Raw genomic sequence first — 24,894 nt, forward strand, 5'->3', positions numbered from 1 at the left:
TGTATATTTTGATATATATATATATCAAAATATACAATTATTTTTAAAACTTTAATAAATGTTATAAAAAGAAATGATAGCCTACCCACTGTTTGACAGGTAGAAATAAGACGGCTATTTGATATTACCCCAAATTCCTATGAAAATAAAATGACGATGATGAATAACAGAGTAATCAATTTTTAAAAATATATTTCATCGAAACAAAATTTACATATTTAGTATACTTTACCTCAACTTTTGAAGCAAGAAATATGCAGGTAGGAGCCATTAATAAAGGATCGATGCATTTAAGAGAATTCCTAAAAATTTTAGATACTTAGCAAATAAACGTTAAATTTTTAACTTAAAATTAAATGTAACTTAAATATAGCAGAGATTCTTAATTTATACATGCTAATTAAGGCAACCGAGTAACGAGGTATCACATTTTTTATATTGATAAATCGGTATAAAAAAACTGCTAACCGACTACTTATGCCACAAGGTTTAATACCCGTAGCTACACTGTACTCATAATGAAGACTAAATATCTATATCCGAGGATAAAGTTTCAAATAATGGTATTTTTGATATATTCAAAAATTATAACAAATGCCTTCCCTTCATCAAAAATGTTCTGGATAAAATTTATTATTATTATTATTTAAATAAAGTTAGAATAATTTGTTGAATACAAAATAACTTTTGTTTTAAAGAAAACACAGTCAAAGATTATTGACTATTTTTCAACATAAATATATGAATATTTACTACTTTAATCATAACATTTTTTCTCAATTTTAATTAAAATATTATACCTTCTTGTTTGATATTTTTGGATAATGCTTACAAAAAACAATCCTTACATAACACTATTTTGTTATTAGTATGTGTAAAAGGATATTTCATGAAGAGTAAAACATTATTACGGTATAAGATAGTTAAGTATAAATCTAAATTGTTTCTTCGTTAATAAACCTTTTGGTTACCTTATTTAGCAGTCTACTTGTATCTTTACATAATAGTGCCATGATTTATTCGTGTTGAAGATTCGATTTATTATTATTATTATTTAAGAAACCAAAAATTAGTGATTGAGTTGCATGGATAATGCTCAGTAAACATGTAAAACTTTTTATAAATCTTGAAATTATATACAATTTTAAATTATTAAAATATTTACCTTAAATAAAATCTCTTGAAATATACTGTAGCTGTTGCTATAACTTGTTGTTTTACTTTAAGTTGTTCTCCTAATGCTTGAATAACTAAAGCAAAAAAATATTTAAATTTTTATTAAATTTCATAATTGATATGTTCTTTAAAATATCTAATGATAATTTTTATTAAATATTAAATTACATAATAACTAGAAATTCCTCTATGAAGCATGACAGAATACTTTTTATGAGAATGTAGAGATGGAAGAATCGAGAAGAATAGAGATGGACCTCACGTCCTTCAGGGATATCAGTTGTTTGTATTCTTTCGGGTCTAGAATTTACATAACCACTTCTACTCGTGTGCTTCTCCCTAAGCATTTTTTTTTGTTTTGGCAAAATAGTGAGTCTTTTTAATTTCACATTGATAAAACATGAATGAATTGCATGTACAGTACATTAGTTACATGAATGATATCACTTTTAAATAACAAGCTCAATAGATTGTTACTTCCGACTGAATAATAGAACATCATGTGATCACTAATGAAAACTTTTTAAAAAGTTTGTTATAGAAGTGACAATATGAGGTTATCCTTTTTTAAAGTTTAAATTTAATGAAGTAAGTTTAAAATATGTTATTTGCCAAACTAGTTAAAAATGCAACCTAAGGGAATTTCCCTCATCAAGCATGAACTAATGAAGTCACGGATGTCACTGCAATGTAAGTGCAATCACCGATCCCAAATCGATAAAATGTTTTTGTCTAAGGCTAATATTTCCATAAAATAAGTAACCTATACTTTCTGTTAGAATATAAAAAGAATATAACCAAAATTTCATCTGGATTGGACAAAAATTGCAGGAGTTATAAAGAATTCAAACACATACAGACAATGGCTTTTATATTAGTAATANATCCGAGGATAAAGTTTCAAATAATGGTATTTTTGATATATTCAAAAATTATAACAAATGCCTTCCCTTCATCAAAAATGTTCTGGATAAAATTTATTATTATTATTATTTAAATAAAGTTAGAATAATTTGTTGAATACAAAATAACTTTTGTTTTAAAGAAAACACAGTCAAAGATTATTGACTATTTTTCAACATAAATATATGAATATTTACTACTTTAATCATAACATTTTTTCTCAATTTTAATTAAAATATTATACCTTCTTGTTTGATATTTTTGGATAATGCTTACAAAAAACAATCCTTACATAACACTATTTTGTTATTAGTATGTGTAAAAGGATATTTCATGAAGAGTAAAACATTATTACGGTATAAGATAGTTAAGTATAAATCTAAATTGTTTCTTCGTTAATAAACCTTTTGGTTACCTTATTTAGCAGTCTACTTGTATCTTTACATAATAGTGCCATGATTTATTCGTGTTGAAGATTCGATTTATTATTATTATTATTTAAGAAACCAAAAATTAGTGATTGAGTTGCATGGATAATGCTCAGTAAACATGTAAAACTTTTTATAAATCTTGAAATTATATACAATTTTAAATTATTAAAATATTTACCTTAAATAAAATCTCTTGAAATATACTGTAGCTGTTGCTATAACTTGTTGTTTTACTTTAAGTTGTTCTCCTAATGCTTGAATAACTAAAGCAAAAAAATATTTAAATTTTTATTAAATTTCATAATTGATATGTTCTTTAAAATATCTAATGATAATTTTTATTAAATATTAAATTACATAATAACTAGAAATTCCTCTATGAAGCATGACAGAATACTTTTTATGAGAATGTAGAGATGGAAGAATCGAGAAGAATAGAGATGGACCTCACGTCCTTCAGGGATATCAGTTGTTTGTATTCTTTCGGGTCTAGAATTTACATAACCACTTCTACTCGTGTGCTTCTCCCTAAGCATTTTTTTTTGTTTTGGCAAAATAGTGAGTCTTTTTAATTTCACATTGATAAAACATGAATGAATTGCATGTACAGTACATTAGTTACATGAATGATATCACTTTTAAATAACAAGCTCAATAGATTGTTACTTCCGACTGAATAATAGAACATCATGTGATCACTAATGAAAACTTTTTAAAAAGTTTGTTATAGAAGTGACAATATGAGGTTATCCTTTTTTAAAGTTTAAATTTAATGAAGTAAGTTTAAAATATGTTATTTGCCAAACTAGTTAAAAATGCAACCTAAGGGAATTTCCCTCATCAAGCATGAACTAATGAAGTCACGGATGTCACTGCAATGTAAGTGCAATCACCGATCCCAAATCGATAAAATGTTTTTGTCTAAGGCTAATATTTCCATAAAATAAGTAACCTATACTTTCTGTTAGAATATAAAAAGAATATAACCAAAATTTCATCTGGATTGGACAAAAATTGCAGGAGTTATAAAGAATTCAAACACATACAGACAATGGCTTTTATATTAGTAATATAATAATAATTAGAATTTAAAAGAAAAAAATAATACATTAATAGTGAGGTTGAGACCGAAGTTTTAAACGTGAAAACGTGTACGTCAGACATCCAGCGCTGCTTTCCTGTAAGCCTAGAAGTTTGACAATGGTGTTTGGAATGTCGAGCATGATTCCACTGACTATCCAAACACCATTGTCAAACTTCTAGACTTACAGGAAAGCGATGCTGAACGTCCGACATACACGTTTTTGCGTTTAAAACTTCAGCCTCAACCTCGCTATTATTATTATTATTATTTTTTAATAGTATTTTCTTCTTAAAATTAAAATTTTTTTATTGTAAAATATCATAAATTTTCATTTTAAAAATAAAATAATTTAATTAATATAATAATAAAACTAACAAACCTTTCTTTAGTAGCCTCCTAATTAGCAACACCCTTATAAAATGCCAATAAATTCTTAAAAATGGGTAATTCCCATAAATATTCAATAGTGAATGAATTCTTTAACCCCTGTATTATTAAATCTACAATTTTGCATTGCAAACATTATCACCATCAAATTTTGTAACTTTGTATTCATTGGGCTGCAATTTGAAAACATTGTAAACCTATAAATTCCCACCGTTGTCCATCCGTCCGTCCACCCTTACTTAATCTTGAGAACAGAGTTGAATAGATGAAAGTCGCGACCAGATATGAAAAGCTTAGGAGCAGGAGGCCCCGATTAATTATATACGAACTTCCAGTATGGACCAGAAATGACATAATTTCAATTCAAAAATTTTTCCCAGAAGAATTACATAAATGACTGGCATGACTGTTGTTATTGTCAGGAAAAGTATGATGTACAGGGGCAAGACATTAATACTTTAAGATCCAGAGCATACATTTTAAATTAAATAAATTAAAAATATGATTAAAATTTGCAACCCGGCATTGTGACAATGTCCCAATAATTTTTGCTCATTTATTTTAGCATTTCAATTAAAAGTTTTAGATAGTCCTATGAATAAATTTATAAATTTTTGCTATTGTAAGCTGATAAAAAAAGTTATTATAACACTATCAATTTTAAATCATCAATGCTTCTTGCAATTAAAGAAATATATTAAGAGTACGCAACTAATATCTGTTACTAATAATTAATTTAATTTGTTTCATTGAACTGTGAATTCTATATTATCTATACCCAGGCTAAATTTTAAAAATGTGATAAATGATTTTCTTAAACTTTGCAAGAAAGGTTCCGTTATTCCCAAGAGCTTACATTGCAGATGTAATATCCGAGGCAAATTAGTTATATCAACTATAAATCTTATATCGTGAATATTGAAAAATTCATAATTAATACAATTTTTTTAGAGAAATACAAGCCATTCTTATTTTAAATATAAAAATTATTAATAAAAATGATCGGTTTCACCGACTTCTCAACAAACAAATTCATTATTAAAAATTTGTTTCATTCACAATCATTCAATTTGCACAATCCACATTCAAATAGAAAAGCAGCTTAATCCAATGATACATTCTACACGGAAGTATTCGTGTATAGATAACGTGGTATTAAATTATATGAAAATAAACAGACAATGACATGATCTTTAGTCTACTGTTAAATTAACAGAAAACATAAAATGTCAAATGCTTTTATGAAGAAATTAAAAATAAAAAAGCTTTTTTTCTGGCATTCACAAAAGACTTTTCGCAACGTTTCCAACATTTTTGTAGCAGTAATTCTGTTGCAAAAACGAAATTTAATGCATGTTCTTTGCTCGACATTCTGAAAAATCATTAGTGTGAAAAATTTTTACACTTACAATTTGCAAAGAATATCATGACTCTCTGATATTCTTCTTCTGTCAATAACTGTAGATCTGAATGGCGTTCTCGAAGTAAATCTTGTCTGTCTAGCAACCATTGTTGACTGTAATACATAAATTACATTTCTTTAATTATATTAATAAAAAACTTAACAAAAATATAATGATTTAAAACAGAAATGAAAATGTATTATTAAAAGATTAAAAAAATTACAGATTCATAGAAGCTGTAAATAATTCCTTATTTTATATATAATACTTTATGGAATATAGATTATCATAATCATAAAGGCCATCCTTTCAGAAAATATAGTATGCATTATGTATACCAGCACAAGCATACCTTCCTAGGGTTTCAGACGTCCGATTTATCAGGATTATCCCAGATTTTTTCCGATTGCCATTTAGCAACAGGAAGACATTCTAAAAACTACTCCTAACTATTTTATTCCACATTTTAAATGTATTTCTATCACCGGCAGAGTAAAAATACTCATCTATTGCACGTCCTGGAATTGAAGTGTTCCGGTATCTTTTGGGAAGAACTCATTTTATTCAAGTATCTGGCAACCTTGCTAATATGATAGATTAGATTCTAAACTTCCACCTTATAGTGAATCACAGCTTTTTTTCATTTTCCAGTACACACAAAAGCCTAAAAACATTTACACTATCATTTATTAAGCATGCAATAACACTAGACCCAAAAAATGAGCAAAAGTAAATTTAACCCTTTGATGAGTGGGCTTACCCAATGGCTTCCTCTCTTCCCAAAGTTAGTTTTTAAGGAATGTAACATTTACAAAAAAAGATAATATCATCTTCTAATTCATATTTTCTTTTAATAAACTAGGCAGCATTTCCTTTTTCCACTTTGATTCTGTTGAATAACTAACAATTGAGGATGAGTGTGAACTACTACTAGATGCCATGTTTGTCTGTAAGCTAGAAAATTCTACGCTAAATCTAACAAAACTTTAAAAAAAAATATTCTAGACCTGTCAATAAATGTCGCTAGCTGTCTGTACAGTTTCAAGTTTGCACATAAATGTATGAATATACTATCTATACATTGACAAACTTGAATGTGTATGTACTGTACATGTGGTTACTTTGCAGATCTTACCATGTGTATCATGTATATTTACAGGAGTACTCATTAGAGTTAAATCATAATTTATTAAAACAGTAGTCTGCATTTTGTTTCTTATTCCAACAAAATATATACACAATATTTTGTTAAAAAAAGAAATACAATCGTCAATAATTATTTTAAGTAATAAGAATTAAATTTAATTTATGAATGTAGTTTTTACCGACTTTATCTTTCACTTTATATACCCTTAAAATCATAATAAGTTGATTTGAGAATGATGTCTGTAGGACACCAGATTACAAATTATATATTTGGGAAAGTTTTATTATTTAACAAAATATTAACAAAAAGTAATAAGAAATGTTTTTTAAAAAATCTTTAAAATCAGATTTTCTTTTAAAGGTGAATAATTAATTNCACCAGATTACAAATTATATATTTGGGAAAGTTTTATTATTTAACAAATTAGAAACAAAAAGTAATAAGAAATGTTTTTTAAAAAATCTTTAAAATCAGATTTTCTTTTAAAGGTGAATAATTAATTGGAGAATATAGGAATGTCTTAAAACCCTAAATTAGAGATATTTTCATGTATTTGGACGTAGTATGGTAGCACCTCATTAAATCGTACATTATTAAATTGCTCATTCCATGACGTCATTTTTTTTTTTTTGTTGTCCAAATATAAAAGTGCTTTAGCCAGTAGTGGATGGATCCAGTTATATCGCACCATCTGATAATTGGTTTGTCACCCTACATGCACAATATAATGAAGGATTACTGTATTTTGAACATTTCTGAGGAATAAATACTTTTCAGCTACCTTAAATAGGAAGCATTTGGATGTTTGAGAATTAATTAAAAGGACCTAGATACTCCAATAAAGAGGTCAGTAGTTAAGTTGGAGAATTTCTATTTAGACTTATAATTATTTCAAATGCCTTAATGTAATTACTGATTGTAACATATACTGTATATCAATTATTAAAAAAAAAATCACTAATTGTATAATATGTATCTACTGCACTGCATTTGAGATAAAGTTTCCTCAAGTTAACTATTAAAAATAAATTTGATCCAGAAATGTATAGTTTTTTGAACTGTATCCCAATGTAAAAATCTGAATGTGTTTACAGAAATTATTCTGACTTGGATTTTCAACAATATGAACTTATTTGTTTTATTATAAAAGTGTAATAAAATGATGATAAGTAACATCCTGTTAAGTCAACAAGCTACTCTTGGATGACTGATTTTTAATTCAAGTTATTAGTTTTACTGCTCAATATAACTTATTCGTGCGCAATAGATATCGCGCAATCGAAACATTGTTCAAATTTTTCTTTTTAAAATCTTGCGTGATGGTGTTCGAGAATAAGGAATCCAACCGTTTTACCTGAAGAAGGACACGGAAGGTGTTCGGAAAACGTTTGTTTTTACAAAATTACTTATTTTTGTATTTCTACACACCGGTTAGAGGCACGAGTAAGTACATTTTTGTTTATTATAGTTTTACTGCAACACACAAACAAACATTCAAATACAAAAAACAAAGCTAACAACAATGTTGCTAGACTTTCTTGGCATTCCGTATTTGTTTTCATCTCTAATAATTGCTACCATTGCTAATATTCTAATAATACCTTCAAAAAGCTTTTTGAGATATGGCCCAACCCATTTAATATTTTCCAAACCAATTGTCTGATTTTCTTGAAAATTTCTAGAAACATTTCCCTTAACAAAATCCCTGCAAAATTTCAGAGATATTTACAAAAGGCCCAGGAGTTATTCAGCTTCTAAGTAAATGAAAAAAACATGCACCCCACACACTAACATCCATATATACAGAAAAAAACTTCAATATAAAATAATATAAATAATACCTTTTTAACAATCCAGCAAAAACATTTAATTCCTTAAATTAGAGAATTAAATGTTTTTGCTGGACCGTTAAAAAGGTGTTATTTATATTATTTTATATTTCATTTTAGTTCCAGTAAGAATTTATTAGTTATTTAAAAACCTTGATATTTTTCGCCTTTCTGGACATTCCAAAGTCCCGAGTCCAGAAATGAAAAATCTTTGGGGATCATTTTTTGACTGATTGCCATACTTTCCCTGTTATATAACAGCCGGGGAAGTAAAAGATGCTAAGTATTTTTTTTGCAAATAACACAGACATGGATAACAATGCAATTTCTCAAAAGATGCTGATTTATCAATTTTAACAGTTTGCAAACCCTCATATTGTTAATACGGGAAATCCCCATTAATTCAAACTTGGATAGTTCAAAATCCCATTAGTTTGTAACTACTTTTGTCCCGGCCGGGGATACAGAGATTTACAAGTTAAGGTCCATTTACACAGAACAGTGACATGCCGGCACAGTGACCATTTCATGACAGTGACATCCAGCACAGCACAGTAATGAGTATTTACACACAACAATGACATGACCGTGCTCTCGGTGAGTGGTCATGAACTTTTCTGAGGACAAATTGGCTATGATAGCTATATGTTTGGACAAAGAAAAAGAAATGCAATCAAGAAAGTGCCGCAAGTGGGTACATCAAGCATGGACAAAAAAGATCAACAGAATGGGAGTTTCGTATTCTTTATAAAAAATTAACAGATGACGAATCTATATTTTTTCAATATTTTCAAATGTCCCAACATGCATTTCATATTTTATTAAACAAAACAGAGAAATATTCATTTTGTACCCAATGTCTATGTATTTCGAATGAGATAAATCAAATAGAATAGGGTGTTAACACACCATTTCAATTAAATGTTCGTCATCCATTGGAAAACAAAATTTACTTTCACGATACGGTCACGCCAATGCCACTGCACGGCACTGTGAACGGACGAGTCTGGACAGGGTAGGTCAAAGATTTCCCACCGGCAAAAAATCACTGCATTGAGCAGACGCTGCATGGTCACGTCACTGTTGTGTGTAAATGGACCCTTAAGGTATTCGATTAGTTCGAAATATGGCTACTTCAAAAATTTCAAAGCGAAAATTTTGTCCAACCATCATATGCATATGTTAACTTGTTCATTTAGATCAATGGTTCCCAAACTTATTATGCCCTTCTCGTAGAAAAAAATCTGACCATGAACCCCCAAGTGAAATAACTCTACAGAACTACATAATAGCAGAATTACAAATTTAACTTTGATGTCTTGAATAGTGAATGGTGATATAAAAATAAAATATAAATAAAGAATTTTGATATTTAAAGTAATATTTATTAAAATTACTAGCTAAAGCTGGCTAATTTTTGAAAAACGGGTATACTTTAGTAAAAATTTTATCTATTAAATTTTCATAGAAAAACATTTTTGATCAAAATAAATAAATTATTTATATATTTTTAGTCATTAAATAGTTTTTATAATTATGAAAAACAGCCAATAATTATCAGTTTTGGAAAGAAAAATTAAATGCGTAAATTCTATAAACAAACAAAAAAAATTCTAAAATGTCATAATGTACTGGTATACAATAAATGAAGCACAGAGCCCTTTTCCAAAATGGGCAAGCTTTAGCTAGTATTCTCACCATTCAATGCTTGTCATTACTTGTATTTTATGTACTGTACTTATCTATACTTATACTTTACTCAGGACGTAAAAAAGACTACCAATTTATTTATTTCTATTTATTTTTAACTTTCATAATAATTAAAATGGGTCACAATCATTTTACTTTTTACCGAACCTTTCGTGGACCCCAATGTCATCCACCCACCCCAAATTAATTTTAATTTGTCACAGATCCCATTAGCAGTTTCAAGGACCCCTCCCCAGAGTCCCATAGGAACCACTTTGGGAAACATTGGCTGCGTTTGGCAGACTCAACAATTGTAACTGAGCAAATCGGTAGCTGTTACATAGCAATCTGGATCTGCCAAATGACAAGTGATGTTGCATTGGAACAAAAAGCCTCATTGGTCAGTTTCAGGTAGCGATAAGTAGCGTAAATGAAAGACGCTACCAAATGTGACATCAAAATACCAAACATGTTCCGAAAAAGCACTACTATAGAAGGCGTTCAGCAGAAAAATACTCAACAGCTCTGGAACTGTAGAGTCTGCCGAACGCAGCCATTGATCCATACTATAAGAGAACAATAGACCGAGAAGAACTAATCTGGTCAATAAGGCTTTGCTTTTACATTAATACATTTTTGGGTGTCGCCTTAACACAGACAACCCTTTTTTCTCCCTCTCATCTCATAAAATACAGCCGGGTTTGGGGATTGCAAGATTTGGTTACGAGTAGCAGATTGATATATTTGTAGGCTACTACATTTTGGGCCACTTTTAAAATAATTTTGGCTAAATTTCGAGAAATTGTGCATTACTTTTTATAAAAGCTATCTGGTGAACTCAGGTTCTCACCAGACACGTGGTTTACCTTCATATTTATATTAAATGGGAAGGTAAACAGCACGTGGTAAACAGCCCTTATAAATTACATCAATTACATTGAATTTCGAACTAACGAGGATTTCCTGTACTATTGTGTTCATCTATACAGACGTAATAGTTACGTCACAAAGCAGAAATTTAAAAGTTTAAGATGAATTCTGAAACTTACTAATGAGAACTTTGCCAAAAATTTCCTGCCATATCATATGATCAATCAGTTATATATGACAGCTTGATTACGTACGATTTAGAAAACATCTTGAACTAGACAAAAGCTTTCATATGTCATACTCCATTATAAATTTCGAGTGTGACGTCACAGAAAAACAACGGCGTCATTGATGACGCCATAAAATAAATATATTTGTCGTTTATCGATGTCTTTTTTTAAAAAAAAATAATAATAATTTTGAAAATTTATAATCAAGAATCGAGAAATAATAAATGGGTAAAATTAAAATATTTTCATGTTTTAATTTTGCTTTCTAATTGGGCAAAAGCTACGCTCCGTTGCGGGGACAAGCGTCTAGCCCCCCCCGCGAGCGAACATTACAGTAGTTCTAACTTATGACGCTATGACGAACAGTGCCAATGGCGGGATTCGATTCGCAGTTACAAATGACCGATGCTTTATTCGTAATTTGTATGAATTAAAAATGAAAATAAGTCGAATTTTTAGATTACTTATAAATGAATAATTTTTTAAAATAATAAACCAAGGATAATGACTTTTTTTTTTTTCGTTAATTTTTCCAGCTATGGTTTATGTGTTTCCCATTGTCTGTTTTGAAGAGAGTACCGTATTGAGGTCTTCTGGGTTATGCTGGACTTACATGGTCTGCTTTTGTCAGTCTTTTGTTCGTTAATAAAATATCGTAACAGTTAGCACCACTAATCGTTGCCGGGAAAGTTAAGCAACTCGTTGCTGTATTTTTTCCATATGCAATGTACTGTATATGAAAAAATTTTTAAAAATATTAGTCTTTTGACAATCCAGAGAAATATAAATCTTTACTAAAAGGGCGCAGGCATAGTTGAACAAAAAGAATAGAAACTTCTAAAAGCCGTATGACTTTTAGAAGCTCCCATTCGTCGCTGAAACAACACTAACAAATACGAGCTTGCTTTATTTGCTTTTATTTATTCCCCTAAATTTCCCTCCGTCCAACCTGCTAATTTCCATCCTAAATTTAGGGAGGAAACCCTCTAAATTGGCTTCACGACTTTAGGAATTTTTCAAGGTCGATCTCATTATCCGAACGCCCCATTGTGGGCCTGGTCGAACTCATGACGGGTATGGAAAAAGATCCTCGATACTGCCCACTGGGTGGAGAGTTTACAGAAATAAAAATAAAGACGACGGAATGAATACATTTTGATATAAAAAAATGTTATAATAGAGAGGTTGCGGCCGAAGTTTTCATCTTTAAAACGTAAACGTCGAACGTCAAGCGCCGCTATCTTGAAAGCGGCGCTTGACGTTCGACGTTCACGTTTTAAAGATGAAAACTGCGGCCGCAACCTCGCTAATATAATCATTTAAATTTACTAATGTAATATTAATTAATTAAACGATTATATTAAGGAGTGATATATGGTAAGGGACCGTTTCATTTGTTACTCTCCCTATATATATATCACGTGAACTTGTTAGATGTTATCTTTGTACTTCGACGTAACAAAGTACAATACGTCCAGATGACAAATCTCCAGTTACGCGAGTAGCAACACGTGTTATTACTCATATAACTCGAGCATTTAGGTGAAAGTTCTATAGATTTAATAAATACAAACATTACATACCATGCAACATGGAAATAACTATTAATTAAATGCGTTTAGGATGTGTTTAAACACTATATAACCTTTTCTGTTATAAAAAATGAGGGTTATATATTAAAACTCAATTAGCTTTCCATTTCTTGTATCAGGAACAAGAGAAAAATGCAGTTACATGCATCTTTAGTAATTGATTTGACGTAACTTTTGTTTTTGTTACGTAAATACGAAAACAGTATAACGGTTACGACCAGAAGAAAACGTCATTGATGAGTCAACCAGTTGATATAAACACTTATCGGAAAGCCAGACAGACATTAGTATATAAGCTGCCGAAGGTTGTAATCTGCGCTCTGTCTAATCGATTACTCGATTATTCTCCGATCGTTATAACTTACGACTAATCTTGAGACGAATACTTAATTGAATTCTGACGGCAAAATGTCCGAAGTTAACGACGATTATCAGATTTTATACCAATTAAAATATGAAGGGGAGATTCCCGTGACAAAATATCAATCGAAAAAGACGGGATTGAAGATATGTATTTTTGAAATGGAAAGACCTATCGTTAGTGGTTTCTTTACTTTTGGTAAGTTATATATATATATATTTCTTTTAAAATTATATATAGGTCCCGTACACTCGATGTTCACCTGTACACTAGGTGATTCGCAGGACCACTTACCGTAACCTTGCTCCTTCCACTCCCATGTCTTGCAAATATGCAATGAGTGAATATGTATTTTCCTGTGGATAGACATAGAATTACATTTTGGAAAAATGATTAGATCAGACTGGGGGCCATCGGTGGCCGCGGATCATACTTTTATAACCGGAAATTTGACTTAGATTTCTCGAGCGATAGACTGATGCACGCATTGTATCGAGCATTCCGCCATACTTAAAAGAGATTGAAGCATGTATGAGTTTATGCATTATGTAACTTATGGTATGACAATTAGCGATTGTCATACCATAAGTTATATAATGCAAATATCAGCGGTGGAGAAGATACAGGAAAGTACGGATGCTGATACGCACGTTATATTTTTGCCTTTGTTCAGATCTTACATAGAATTTCAACGAAAATTGACTTGTAAATTAATAAAGGCTCGTATCTAGTGTTTTAATTAATTAGGCTAGTGATCGCCAACCTGTATTACGTGGACTCACAATGGATAAGCATCCAGAGAGTCCACTCCTCCACCAAATAATGTAAAAATGTGAGTTGGGCCTCACATTTTTACACGTATAATTATTTGGTGGAGTGTTATAGATTCAAATGAAGTTATAGACTTCATAGTACTGATTTTAATTGTTATTAAAACAATCATAAAAAAAAATGTATTTCGGGTCAATTTATGAAGCAAGGGGACCTCGAAAAGCACATTATTGTATACTGTACACGTAATTAAAGGATAAATGGTTCCAAATCACTTTTAGGCCCCATCCTGTACGTACGATACATACATACACAATACCGTGCTTTAATTTTTAATTTATTTAACTTAAAATATATGCTGTCCACTTCAGATTAGTAGTGGCTTGCCCCTGTACATCATACTTTACCTGTTAACAGTATAGTTAATCTGGGCCTCCTGCCCAGAGCCGGCCCTACCATACGGCGAACGGAGCAGCCGCTCCAGGCGCTAAGTCCTAGGGGGCGCCTCAGTGGTAAAGAAAATTAAAGGGTATAAATTAGGGGCAATCAAGGTGGGCGCCATAATAGGATCTCGCTCCATTCTAAAACTTGCCTCGGGCCGGCACTGCTCCTGCCCATAAGGTTTCGGTATCTGATCACTTCTTCCATCTATCTAACTTCATTCTCGATATTAAATAAGGACAGACAGACGGAATTTGTAGGTCTACAATTTATAGTAGGTCCAAAAATACTCGTTATTCGTTATTAACCGAAAACTTGTTCTGTATTTGATTTGATTAACGTGTATTACCATTGTATTTGATTAACCTGATTTTGATGCCCATATTTTATAGCTTGTGACGCTGATATCGTATTATTGTCAATATTTTGATTAAAATTAAGCAATTACTCATGAAAAAAACAAGTCTATCGTTTCATTTCCCTTATTGCAGTTACTTGTGAAATGTATCATATATCAGATTGCAAAGTTAAAAGATGTGTTACAACTTGTGTTGCAATTATTCAATTATGAAATCTGCAATAAATAATCCTTGTGCTTTTATACAGTAACGCAATAAGGAGAGTGAGAGAGGCAAGAGTCCTAGTGACCTAAAGTAAATGTCAAAAAAAAAACAAGAAAATCTGTCAAATTTCAAAATAATGAAAAAACAGATGATGCTAATCTACTTTTTAATTAATAATGCTTACGAAGTATTATAAAAAAATGAATTTTATAATAAAAATCCAGTTAAATTTTTCTCCCCTTCTACTTGAAGTTTCTTGTTACATTACTGTACAGTCGACCCCCCTATAACACTGTTGATTATTCCGTTTTATATGAATTCCATGTTGTACGAGTCACTTAGATTTTACAAATACGTGTGCCGAGCTGTGAACGGCTCACGTATTTGTAAAATCTAAGTGACTCGTACAACATGGAATTCATATAAAACGGAATAATCAACAGTGTCATAGGGGGGTCGACTGTATATTTATAAAACTTTTGTGAAATGTTGCAATCATATGTGTATGGCATGTATACAATAATTAAAAAACAGTGTTTAGTACAGTACTATTAATTATTTATTTTTCTTTATAATATTATGTGGCATTTATAATTCGAATTTTTCGTATACTCTGAACTTTCTTCCCTATTATTTAAGATTTATCGACCTTTGATAAATGGTGTCCTGGTACTTTGAAACCGTGCTAGTAGTTTATTTAGTTGTCAACTAAATAAAATTTGATGATAAAAATTGCCAAGTGCCTGAAAATAAATACAATAATAATTTGTGTTTGAATTACTACAAATGGTGCCCTTTTAGTTATCATGATTTTATCTTCCTGTTTCAAAATAGCATTAGCTCTTCTTCTCGTTTCTTGATAAGAACGTAAAGGGGACAGACACCAGACAGTATTAGCGTGGTTGGTGACGTTTCAAACGCCATTGTCAAACTTCTAAGCTTACAGGAAGGTGGCGCTGAACGTCCGACGTACACGTTTTAGCGTTGAAAACTTCGGCCGCAACCTCGCTAAAAAGATGGGCTCCAACGTGAGGGAGATAATAAAACGTTGCATTAAGAGAGGTGTATCGTTTAAATTAAAAACTTTTTATATAATAATTAATTATATAAAAAGTTTTTAAAATAAAATATCATAACAGTGGTGCCACGTGTAATTTTAAATGTTGCCGGGAAAGTTACGCAACTCGTTGCTGGATTGTTTTTATAAACAGGTGCATTCGATTTTTTTTAAGCTCTTGACAAAAAACATGAAAAGGGTCTACAAGAAAACTGTTTAAAGATGTAATTACTTCTGATTTTTGCCCTCAAATTTTCATTAAGTTTAAGAATTATTTATCAAGTTTTGGGTCCAAAATATCTTTAAGAGATACTTTTGGATCCATTGGTGCACTCTCGGGGAGACGAGGTGAACGGATAAAAAATTTCTTAATGTAAATTCAATAAAATCCCCACCTTAATGTCACTGCTAATTCATAAGCAGTATAGAAATAGAAGACACCACAGAATATAAATGAAAAAAAAAATTAAATTTTAATTAGGAAAAGACTTTTGTAAAATTTTCTACTGTTTGTTTTCCTTTTTCTTTGGAGGGTGCCAGGGCCCCTTGACTCCCTGGTGCGCCAATGTTTGGATCTACGGTTTCTTTTAGCTACTTTTTTTTGTAGAAGGGAGGTTTAAAATCATACTAGGATGCCAGTCACAGAGATAAAATCTTACCAAGTTTGCCACTAGTATATATATATTTTCTTTTCATTTTTGAATCTATCTGACAGTGGCATAAAAGTATTATTCATGGCTAATTACCTGGAGCCTTTACCAACAGAGACTCCAAACCAATCTTGTATAAGAAAATATTTCCCCCCAAAAATTTCCTCAAATAAAAATATCTGAAGTCAACACTGCATGTGGGCCCCTAATTCAAATTTGCTTGGGTGCCCATGAAGCTGTAATGCAGCACTGGGCACTAAGAGGACTTTTTCCATACCTGTCACAGGTTTGACCAGGCTCACAATGGGGATGGCCTGGTACATCAAGATAGATTGCTGGTAAAAGATTTATGGAAAGTTGTCTGCCTGAATTAATCAGAGTGATCGGCTGATGCTTTATAAGTTGTTCCATTTTTATATTTATTTTATTTACCATAAAAGTATTTTATATTAAACAGCACAATAACATCCTTATTACATTGTTGTTCACACAAATGATTCGAAAATCAAATCTTATAAAAAATATCAAATATTGTTTACCTTAGTGTAAAAAACATTTGAAATTACATTCCAAAGATATATATTTAATGTTTACATCAGAAATATTTATAAGAATGAAAACAATATTGATAGATTTTCATTTATCAAAAAAAATAGAAAGGATTAGAAAGATTTGATGATGATTTAAAATTATTATTATTATTATTATTATTACAGCTATTTTGAATATAACACAAAAATAGCTAAACTTACGAAGCTTGCATATAAAAAAGACATTTAACAAACAAGAACAGTTTTAAATACAAGGAGTTCTTTTAACAAAGTGTTCTTTGGATTCCATGCTTGATTCTGTCACTGATTATCTCAAAGTTTTCTAGAATTAATTGACAGTGAGTTGTATTACTAAAGATGTTTTAATTTCTGTTATTGTTAGAAAATTGCTTTAAAAAGAAATATGAATTTTTTTGAGTATTTAGTTCATGACATGTTAAATTTTTTTGCAATTTTGTGCAAGTTTATCATTCTATTAGTCATTGAAATTCATTAAAACTTGATTTATTTAGTAACATCTACTAAATGATTCAAGTTTCATAAATATAATAGACTAAATATATTATTCATAAAAATAAAAACATTTTCAGTAGTCAGATTTCAATCTGATAATTGAAAACAAATCAGATTATTTTCATTACTGGTATATTATGCCATAAGCAGTTTTTCTGATTATTATTTATGCAATGTAAACAAAAGAATACAATAACTGAAATGACTTATTTCAAATTTCTATTGTGTTGGCTTATCATTGCTTACTTGCAAAAAGGATTGCAATTTATTATTGTTTATCATAAACAACTGGCTGTATAGAAGATGAATATTAGAATTTTGTTAAAGATTTGAAACATTAATCAGTTTTAAATTGAATATTTTTAGCCTTTGTTCTGAAACAGTCACTTATAACAATATGCTCTTACTCCAATAATAGATTGTACATTGAAACTAAACATTTACATTTGTTAAGTTTATAAATAAATTTAATGTCTGATAGAAGAAGTATTCTTGATGATAAAACTATTTAATATGTACAGTAGCTATTTGTGTCAATTCTTATCAGTATATAAGTAGGAAAATGTTCCTCTTTATACTTACCGACATATAATGAAATATATGCTCTATGTACTGTTTTCATATATTTAGGAAAATGTGGCTAATTACATAAATAGCTATTTTATTCATTTATTTTATTACTTTCAAGCATAATTTGTGTTGTCATTTTGATGATAATTAAATAAAACTAACCAATTTTTACAAAAATATAAAAATGCTTGATAGTCTGGCGTTTTGATAATTTGACACCACACTGGTCAATAGATGTTGAATTAACAAACTTCTACTGTATTTGTCTTATAAAGCTAATAAAATATTAAAATTTTAGTTCATGACACTAAAAAATATATATATTTTTTAATTTAGAAACATTTTCATTCTCTTAAAAGAACAGCTTCAGAACAATAATCTAATTTGTTACTGACATACTTCATATCAAACTGGTTTAAAAGTTTACCTAATAGATTAAATGTATTGTTTGAGTTTGAAATTATATCACTATTTAAGGCAGTGGTTTATTCTTCAAAACTAAATTATAGCATAGATAAGATATACAGTATTAGGAATTCTACTTCATTGCTTGAAATTAAGCTTTTGTCAATAGTGTTAACTGTAATTGTGTATCAACATTATCTAAATTACATATACTGTACAGGTATTATCTTTGAAACAAGTTATGAACTTGTTGATATTAGTTATGTTATTGTTTAACTAAATTATTTCCTAGAATCTTTCAATATCTGTTTGTCTTATTGCCTTTGACCAGTTTATAATTCTTTGAACAAACATTAAACTTGACATTTTATTTGGAAATATAATTTATGTTACTTTTGTTACTAGCATAGAAGTGTTTAGCTACAGTAGAAGCTTATTTTGGAAGTGGTGTTGTGTAAGAGTTTTATAATAAGAATGCAAGAATCAAAGAACCAGATACAGATCAAGCAAAGATTGATGCAAAATCAATAATAGCTGTGGTTATAAATATTGAGGATGATGAATTTTATCAACTTGGCACTAAAGTTAGAAAGTTAAAGTCATTTTATACACTAGAACCAATTTACATTATGTAAAGAAAATTTTATCAGCATCAAAAAAAGTAGGAAAAGAAGTTAATAGAGACGTTGCGGCTGTCGTATTCAGCCCAAAACGTGAATGGCAGATGGTCGAGCGCCATCATCTGGCAATTCTAGAAGTTGATAATGGCATTCGCTACATCAAGCATGGCAAGTAGAAGATCAGTTTAAACTTATTAATTTTTTTTGTATTTGGGGTTAAAATTATGACATATTTTATTAAAATAATGATTATTTAAGCATTTACGAATAATAATGTAAAGAAACAGACTATTTTAATNTAAAATCATTCCCGCCATTTTGTCAAATGGTCGTCTGTTTTCTATGTTTTGTACAGGATTGTCTAAGGACTGTTTTTATTTTATATAGTGGCATTTTTGCCGCTTAGTAAAATAATATAAATAATGTACATCAAACAGGTAAGTGCAATTGAACTTCGATTCCATCATAAAATATATTTCGGATGAAAGCATTATGATCTTTTAATTCGGTAATATGAATTCAAGAAGTAAAAGTAAACAAATCACATACCCTTTGATTGTAGTGACACACAACACAAACTCTTAATTACAATCATTTCTATGATTATAATTAAGAATCGTCAATCAAAAATTTTATAAATGTTATGTGTAGACACAAATATCTCCACTGTAATGCTTATTGGAAAATACATAAAAGTTTTGATTCTGTGATAAATATCAATAACAAATGAAACTAAGGTGAAACTAAAACACTTTGTACTTTTGTTTGCTTGATAAACATTTTATTTAATAAGTTATTAGATATTATATGTCATTTTTATATGTTTTTTGAAATTCATTCTTTGATTTTATTTTGGCATGAGTAAGAATTGTTTTGATCGTTGAATTTACTTAATAAGAGATAACTTTTCAGATGTTTTCATCTATATATAATATAATAAGCTTAATATACCTGTGTTAATGTGGAATAATAACTTTGTGTCATTTTTGGAAAAATATATATAAAGGAATATAATTAACTTACTAACTTCAAAGACTCATTACTATAATCTTAGAAATAAAATCTATTAATTAAGAAATCATTTCTGTAGTCTGGAATATCTATACATTAGTTAATAGGCATTACTGAATTGTTGATAGCAGTGGCATGCCATTCATGGAAGCTGTGGAAGCACTGCTTCCCTTATATTTTCTAAAATATAAATACAAATTGTATGATTATTCTCCTATTTTAACCTACTTTTAATTAATTAAAATTAATATTTTATTATAACCGCATTATGTATCTTATTACTAATTTCTATACTACGTGTGAAAAAAACTATAAGATTGCTATTGTATATTCGAATATCAGTGGCGGAATGGAAGAGCTATATTGTCAGCTTACAAACAGCCAGATTATACGCATGTGCTTTACAGAGCACCAACCTCACATGGTTTAGCTGCACACCATAACGCTTCCAATGATTCTATCCGGGACAGGTTCTGGGCTGTTAGCCGCCTGCCTGCTAGATATTTGGCTGCCCTCGCCCCATTATGTGAATCTCAAGTAGATTTATAACTTAACTCAACCGATAGGAATTTACTGGTCCATACAGTTTTTATGATAGTTCTGTATAGTTGACAGGAGTTTAAAAAATCCATTAAAATATTTGATATTTTTATTCCACTCTCCCATCTTATATTACTTACGGATTTCAATGTTAAACTAGAGTGATATTACGATTTAGTATGTCTCATCTATAAAGGGATGCAGAAAAAATGTGTACAATTCTTGTACAATGTTAAAAAATTAATTGTTACTTTAGCAGCATCTTTTACAACTAAATTTAATGAATGAGACAGATGCAAAAAAATCTCTAGAATTTATTTTCCTTAAATTTACGATTGATGTATCCATTGTTGTAAAAATTTGTCTTTCCACTTCTTTCCTGAGACAACAAATATTCGAGTACAAAGTACAGTGGTGCCTCGTATAACGTATGCTTCGAATAACGGACGCTGCGAACAACGGACTTTCTGTTTGGCTGTTACCTGACTCGAGCAACGGACTGATTACGAACAACGGACTTTCCGTTCGGCAGTTATGTGAGGTGAACAACGGTCTTTCTGTGAACAAGTGCGTATGATGTTTCCACTCTTTTGCCATTGCCAATGACAATTTGCTATTTTTATAATATATTAGTATACAGTAATTAAAATATATTATTAGTATATATGAAGTACAGAGCTTCCTTTGGGTTTTGGCTTGCTCCCTTGTTTATTATGTACAGTACATCACCTCAGTGCAGGATATTTACATTTATTCAAGTGTTGTGCAAATCATGGCTTCTAAAAAAACAGAAAGGTGATTTCAATTGAAACAAAGCAAGACATCATCAGAAAGAGTGAAAGTTGACAAAAACTTCCTTGTCAAATGGGGAGAGGTTAAAGAGTTTATCAACACTCATTAACCAAACAGAGCTGAGGCCAACAGGATCAATGATCTCTACAATGACACCCTTGCCCGACAGATGTAAAAAAAGAAAGAGAAACAGACCACCTTGGACATGTTTTTCAAGAAGCAAGCTGCCAAAAAACAAAGGATGGAACAAGAGGAAATGTCCCTGCAAGCTCAGGTAGCCTCTCCTGAATCTGACTCCGATTAAAAAACAATAAAAAGAGACCTGCTGAAATGTGTAAAAAGTCTGTATCTGTATGAATGTGTAAAGAAAGTGTTCCTCCACCTCTTCCTCACAACATCTGACTACCCAGCATAATTGGTGACTGCTCCATTTTAATTTTTTTTATGGTACAGTATGGTTATTTTATGCTGCGGAACGAATTATATGTTTTAACATGTATTTCTATGCAAAAATGCATTTCGTATAACGGACTTTTCACTTAATTAACGGACGTGCACCTGGAACGGATTAAGTACATTATACGAGGCACCACTGTAATTAGTTTCGACTTATTTCTACTTAAGAAGTAGTTAAATAATTAAGAGATTAGGAAATTAGGGACATAAATAAAACCCTGCTGAAAGAGCCAGAATTTTACTTAAAAGCTTAACCAAACCAATCTCTAGCCGAGTACAGTGGAGACTGATTTCTTCGAAATATTAGATGTAATAAAGACAGAAATTTTTCCACTTCAATGACAGTGACCGAAAAGTTGTAAATTTTGAAAATTTCCATGGACACCCGACCCTAAAACAAATTAATTAGAAAACAAATGATGAGCAATCTATTAAGTTTAACATATCTAGATTTTTATAACTATAGTGAGAAACATTTAAAATCTACAACAACCCTGTTGTGTCCTTTGAGATATACTAGTGATGCGACAAAAGAGGCATTTGACATTAACTGGTATCGGCACCCTCAAGATTTGGCAGCCTGTGTGCATGTACGCACTGCACACCTACCGGGACCGTCTCCGATTCCATCCATTAGCCACTCGTAGGGATCTATTTGACTAATTGCATTGTTTTAAGATTTAAAAAGTAAAGAATATTTTATGTTATGTTTATGTACGTTTCTTTACAAAGCTATATTTAATTATAATTTTCTTTAAAAGTATATTCATACAATTGAAGAATATTTTGTACCAGATATGTACCGTTATATCCACCACACATTTTATTTCACCAAGTAAGTTTTTATTATTTTATTTTTAATTGTAGCCCTTATATCGTGGCTAGCGATTCGGAATGTAATTGTGATATTAAAAATGCATTTAGAGAAGTCTACGGTTTTTACTGGCTTATCGAANTTTAATTGTAGCCCTTATATCGTGGCTAGCGATTCAGAATGTAATTGTGAAATTGTGATATTAAAAATACATTTAGAGAAGTCTATGGTTTTTATTGGCTTATCGAACAAACGAATACAAGTGGACCCTAGACCATCACTGACATGCAATTAACTGATTGTCCTTGGAAGTTGACTTCTTACAGAAACAGCTTCCCTATTGTCAAATGTCACGGCACATCACTGACTTTTACAGTAACATACATAAAAACTGGTTAAATACATAGAAAAATTTATAATTAGAATAAATCTTATTAATTAATTTTTATTTAGTTTTAAAATTGTTTTATAATTTAGTTACTGGTAGTATTTTAAATTTTATGTATAAGTATACATATAAAATTATTAATGTCATATGTAAAAATTTTTTTTGTAGCTACTGAAACACATGACGATGATGGTTTACCTCATACTCTGGAACATCTCACATTTATGGGTAGTGAATTATATCCTTTTAAGGTAATTACGTTCATTTTGATAACTGACAATTTATTAGTAATTATTGCTGTGGTATATTTACTAGTGAATTGTATTTTCTTTAGTGATTTAAAAGTTTTATGCCTTACTCAGTAGTGTAACTACTATTAAGTGCAGTTAATTCTTAAGCATCCATGACATAAAGGGTTCTAGAGCAGGCCCTGGGCACTGTTTCTATGGAACAGTAAAATATGAGAATTTTTTATAATTATACAGGATACTACTTAAACATCTTTCCAATCCAAGTGCAAGAGGTATTTCCAATATTGGTTAGATTAGATTAAGTTGTGGACTGCAGTAGACACAATACACAAGATATTGAGTTGCCATACGTGTAGCTATTCTGCTGTTATCTGTAACCAGCATAACATGCAGGAGATGCTGCACTGCAATTTGAATGGTGCATATGATGTTACCTTTATAACATGACAATTCACAACATTTTCAGCATATTTTATGGACTGATGAAGGATTTTTTCCTGGAATGGAGTATATAATCATCACAATCTGCATTACTGTTTTATGATACACACAATATATGTGACACTAAGTATATTTTACTCTAAACATCTGGTATGGAATTTGGGTTGAGCAGCTTCTTTCTTGGTCCTGTATTCATTGACGATACCCTGAACAGTGACTGATATCTGAACATCCTAAATACAATAGTGGTCAGATGGCTTGATTTGCCATTGGTGCAACATCAGCAGTTTTGGTACCTGCACAATGGTGTGTCAGCAGTTTGCCAACCATTGGATAGGCCAACATGTCTAGTTCCATGGCCACCATACTCCTCAGACTTGACCTCTCTGGACTTTTCTCTGTGGGTCACTTAAAAGCATCAGTATATGATGCATACTCAGTAGCATAGTGATGTTGCAAACCGGGGAGACACACAACAGACTTGTAAAACAGTGATACTAGTAATGCTCTGTGCCATCTATAATGTCATGCTCAACTGTCTGCAACAGTGATGAGCTGCAAGTGAACTTTGTATACTTCTAGTAAGCCATATGCAGTTATTCTTATGGATTTGCAAGTATGAAGTTTGCAAACCCAGAAAGGAAGAGTTAGTTAAACACGTGTCGGATGATCAAGAGACTTATTATTGTATGTGGGTAGTGGCATTGGACATACTGACACAAGCACCTTTACAAATTAAATCTGTTTATTTTATAGAAGATGGGTATATACACTTCCTTATATCGGGTATCTCTTTATCAGTGTTAGAGGTGGTCTTGGAGATTATTCGTAGTTGTAGTAGGCAGCCCTGGGGTCCTATCTTGAATAAGTCTGGTGGATGGAGTATGATGGCAAAATACAGGCAGGAACAATGGAACTTTGTTGAGATTAATGCAAAAGCAAAGAGGAGTGCACAGAT

The 24,894-nt window shown here is 30.6% G+C and overlaps 2 protein-coding genes across 2 annotated transcripts in view; one reads left to right on the forward strand and one right to left on the reverse strand.

The window, feature by feature from the left end:
* The window catches only part of LOC111637000 (cyclin-C-like), a 42,213-nt gene extending 30,950 nt beyond the window's left edge, over positions 1-11,263 (reverse strand). Inside the window, exons 1-5 of the mRNA XM_023382403.1 lie at positions 11,099-11,263; positions 5,391-5,497; positions 2,689-2,773; positions 233-302; positions 86-137 (exon numbers count right to left, since the gene is read on the reverse strand). Of these exons, the coding sequence (XP_023238171.1) occupies positions 86-137; positions 233-302; positions 2,689-2,773; positions 5,391-5,497; positions 11,099-11,130 (346 nt within the window). The 5' untranslated portion in view covers positions 11,131-11,263. The remainder of the gene's footprint in view (positions 1-85; positions 138-232; positions 303-2,688; positions 2,774-5,390; positions 5,498-11,098) is intronic.
* A 1,724-nt stretch (positions 11,264-12,987) lies between these two features.
* Positions 12,988-24,894, forward strand: part of LOC111637014 (uncharacterized protein C05D11.1-like) — a 51,329-nt gene continuing 39,422 nt past the window's right edge. The window contains exons 1-2 of the mRNA XM_023382417.1: positions 12,988-13,300; positions 23,413-23,495. Coding sequence (XP_023238185.1) covers positions 13,150-13,300; positions 23,413-23,495 — 234 coding nt within the window. The 5' untranslated portion in view covers positions 12,988-13,149. The remainder of the gene's footprint in view (positions 13,301-23,412; positions 23,496-24,894) is intronic.

This window comes from Centruroides sculpturatus, unplaced genomic scaffold, assembly GCF_000671375.1.
Source record: "Centruroides sculpturatus isolate CEXI.00-Female unplaced genomic scaffold, Cexi_2.0 scaffold927, whole genome shotgun sequence".
Classification (NCBI taxonomy): domain Eukaryota; kingdom Metazoa; phylum Arthropoda; class Arachnida; order Scorpiones; family Buthidae; genus Centruroides; species Centruroides sculpturatus.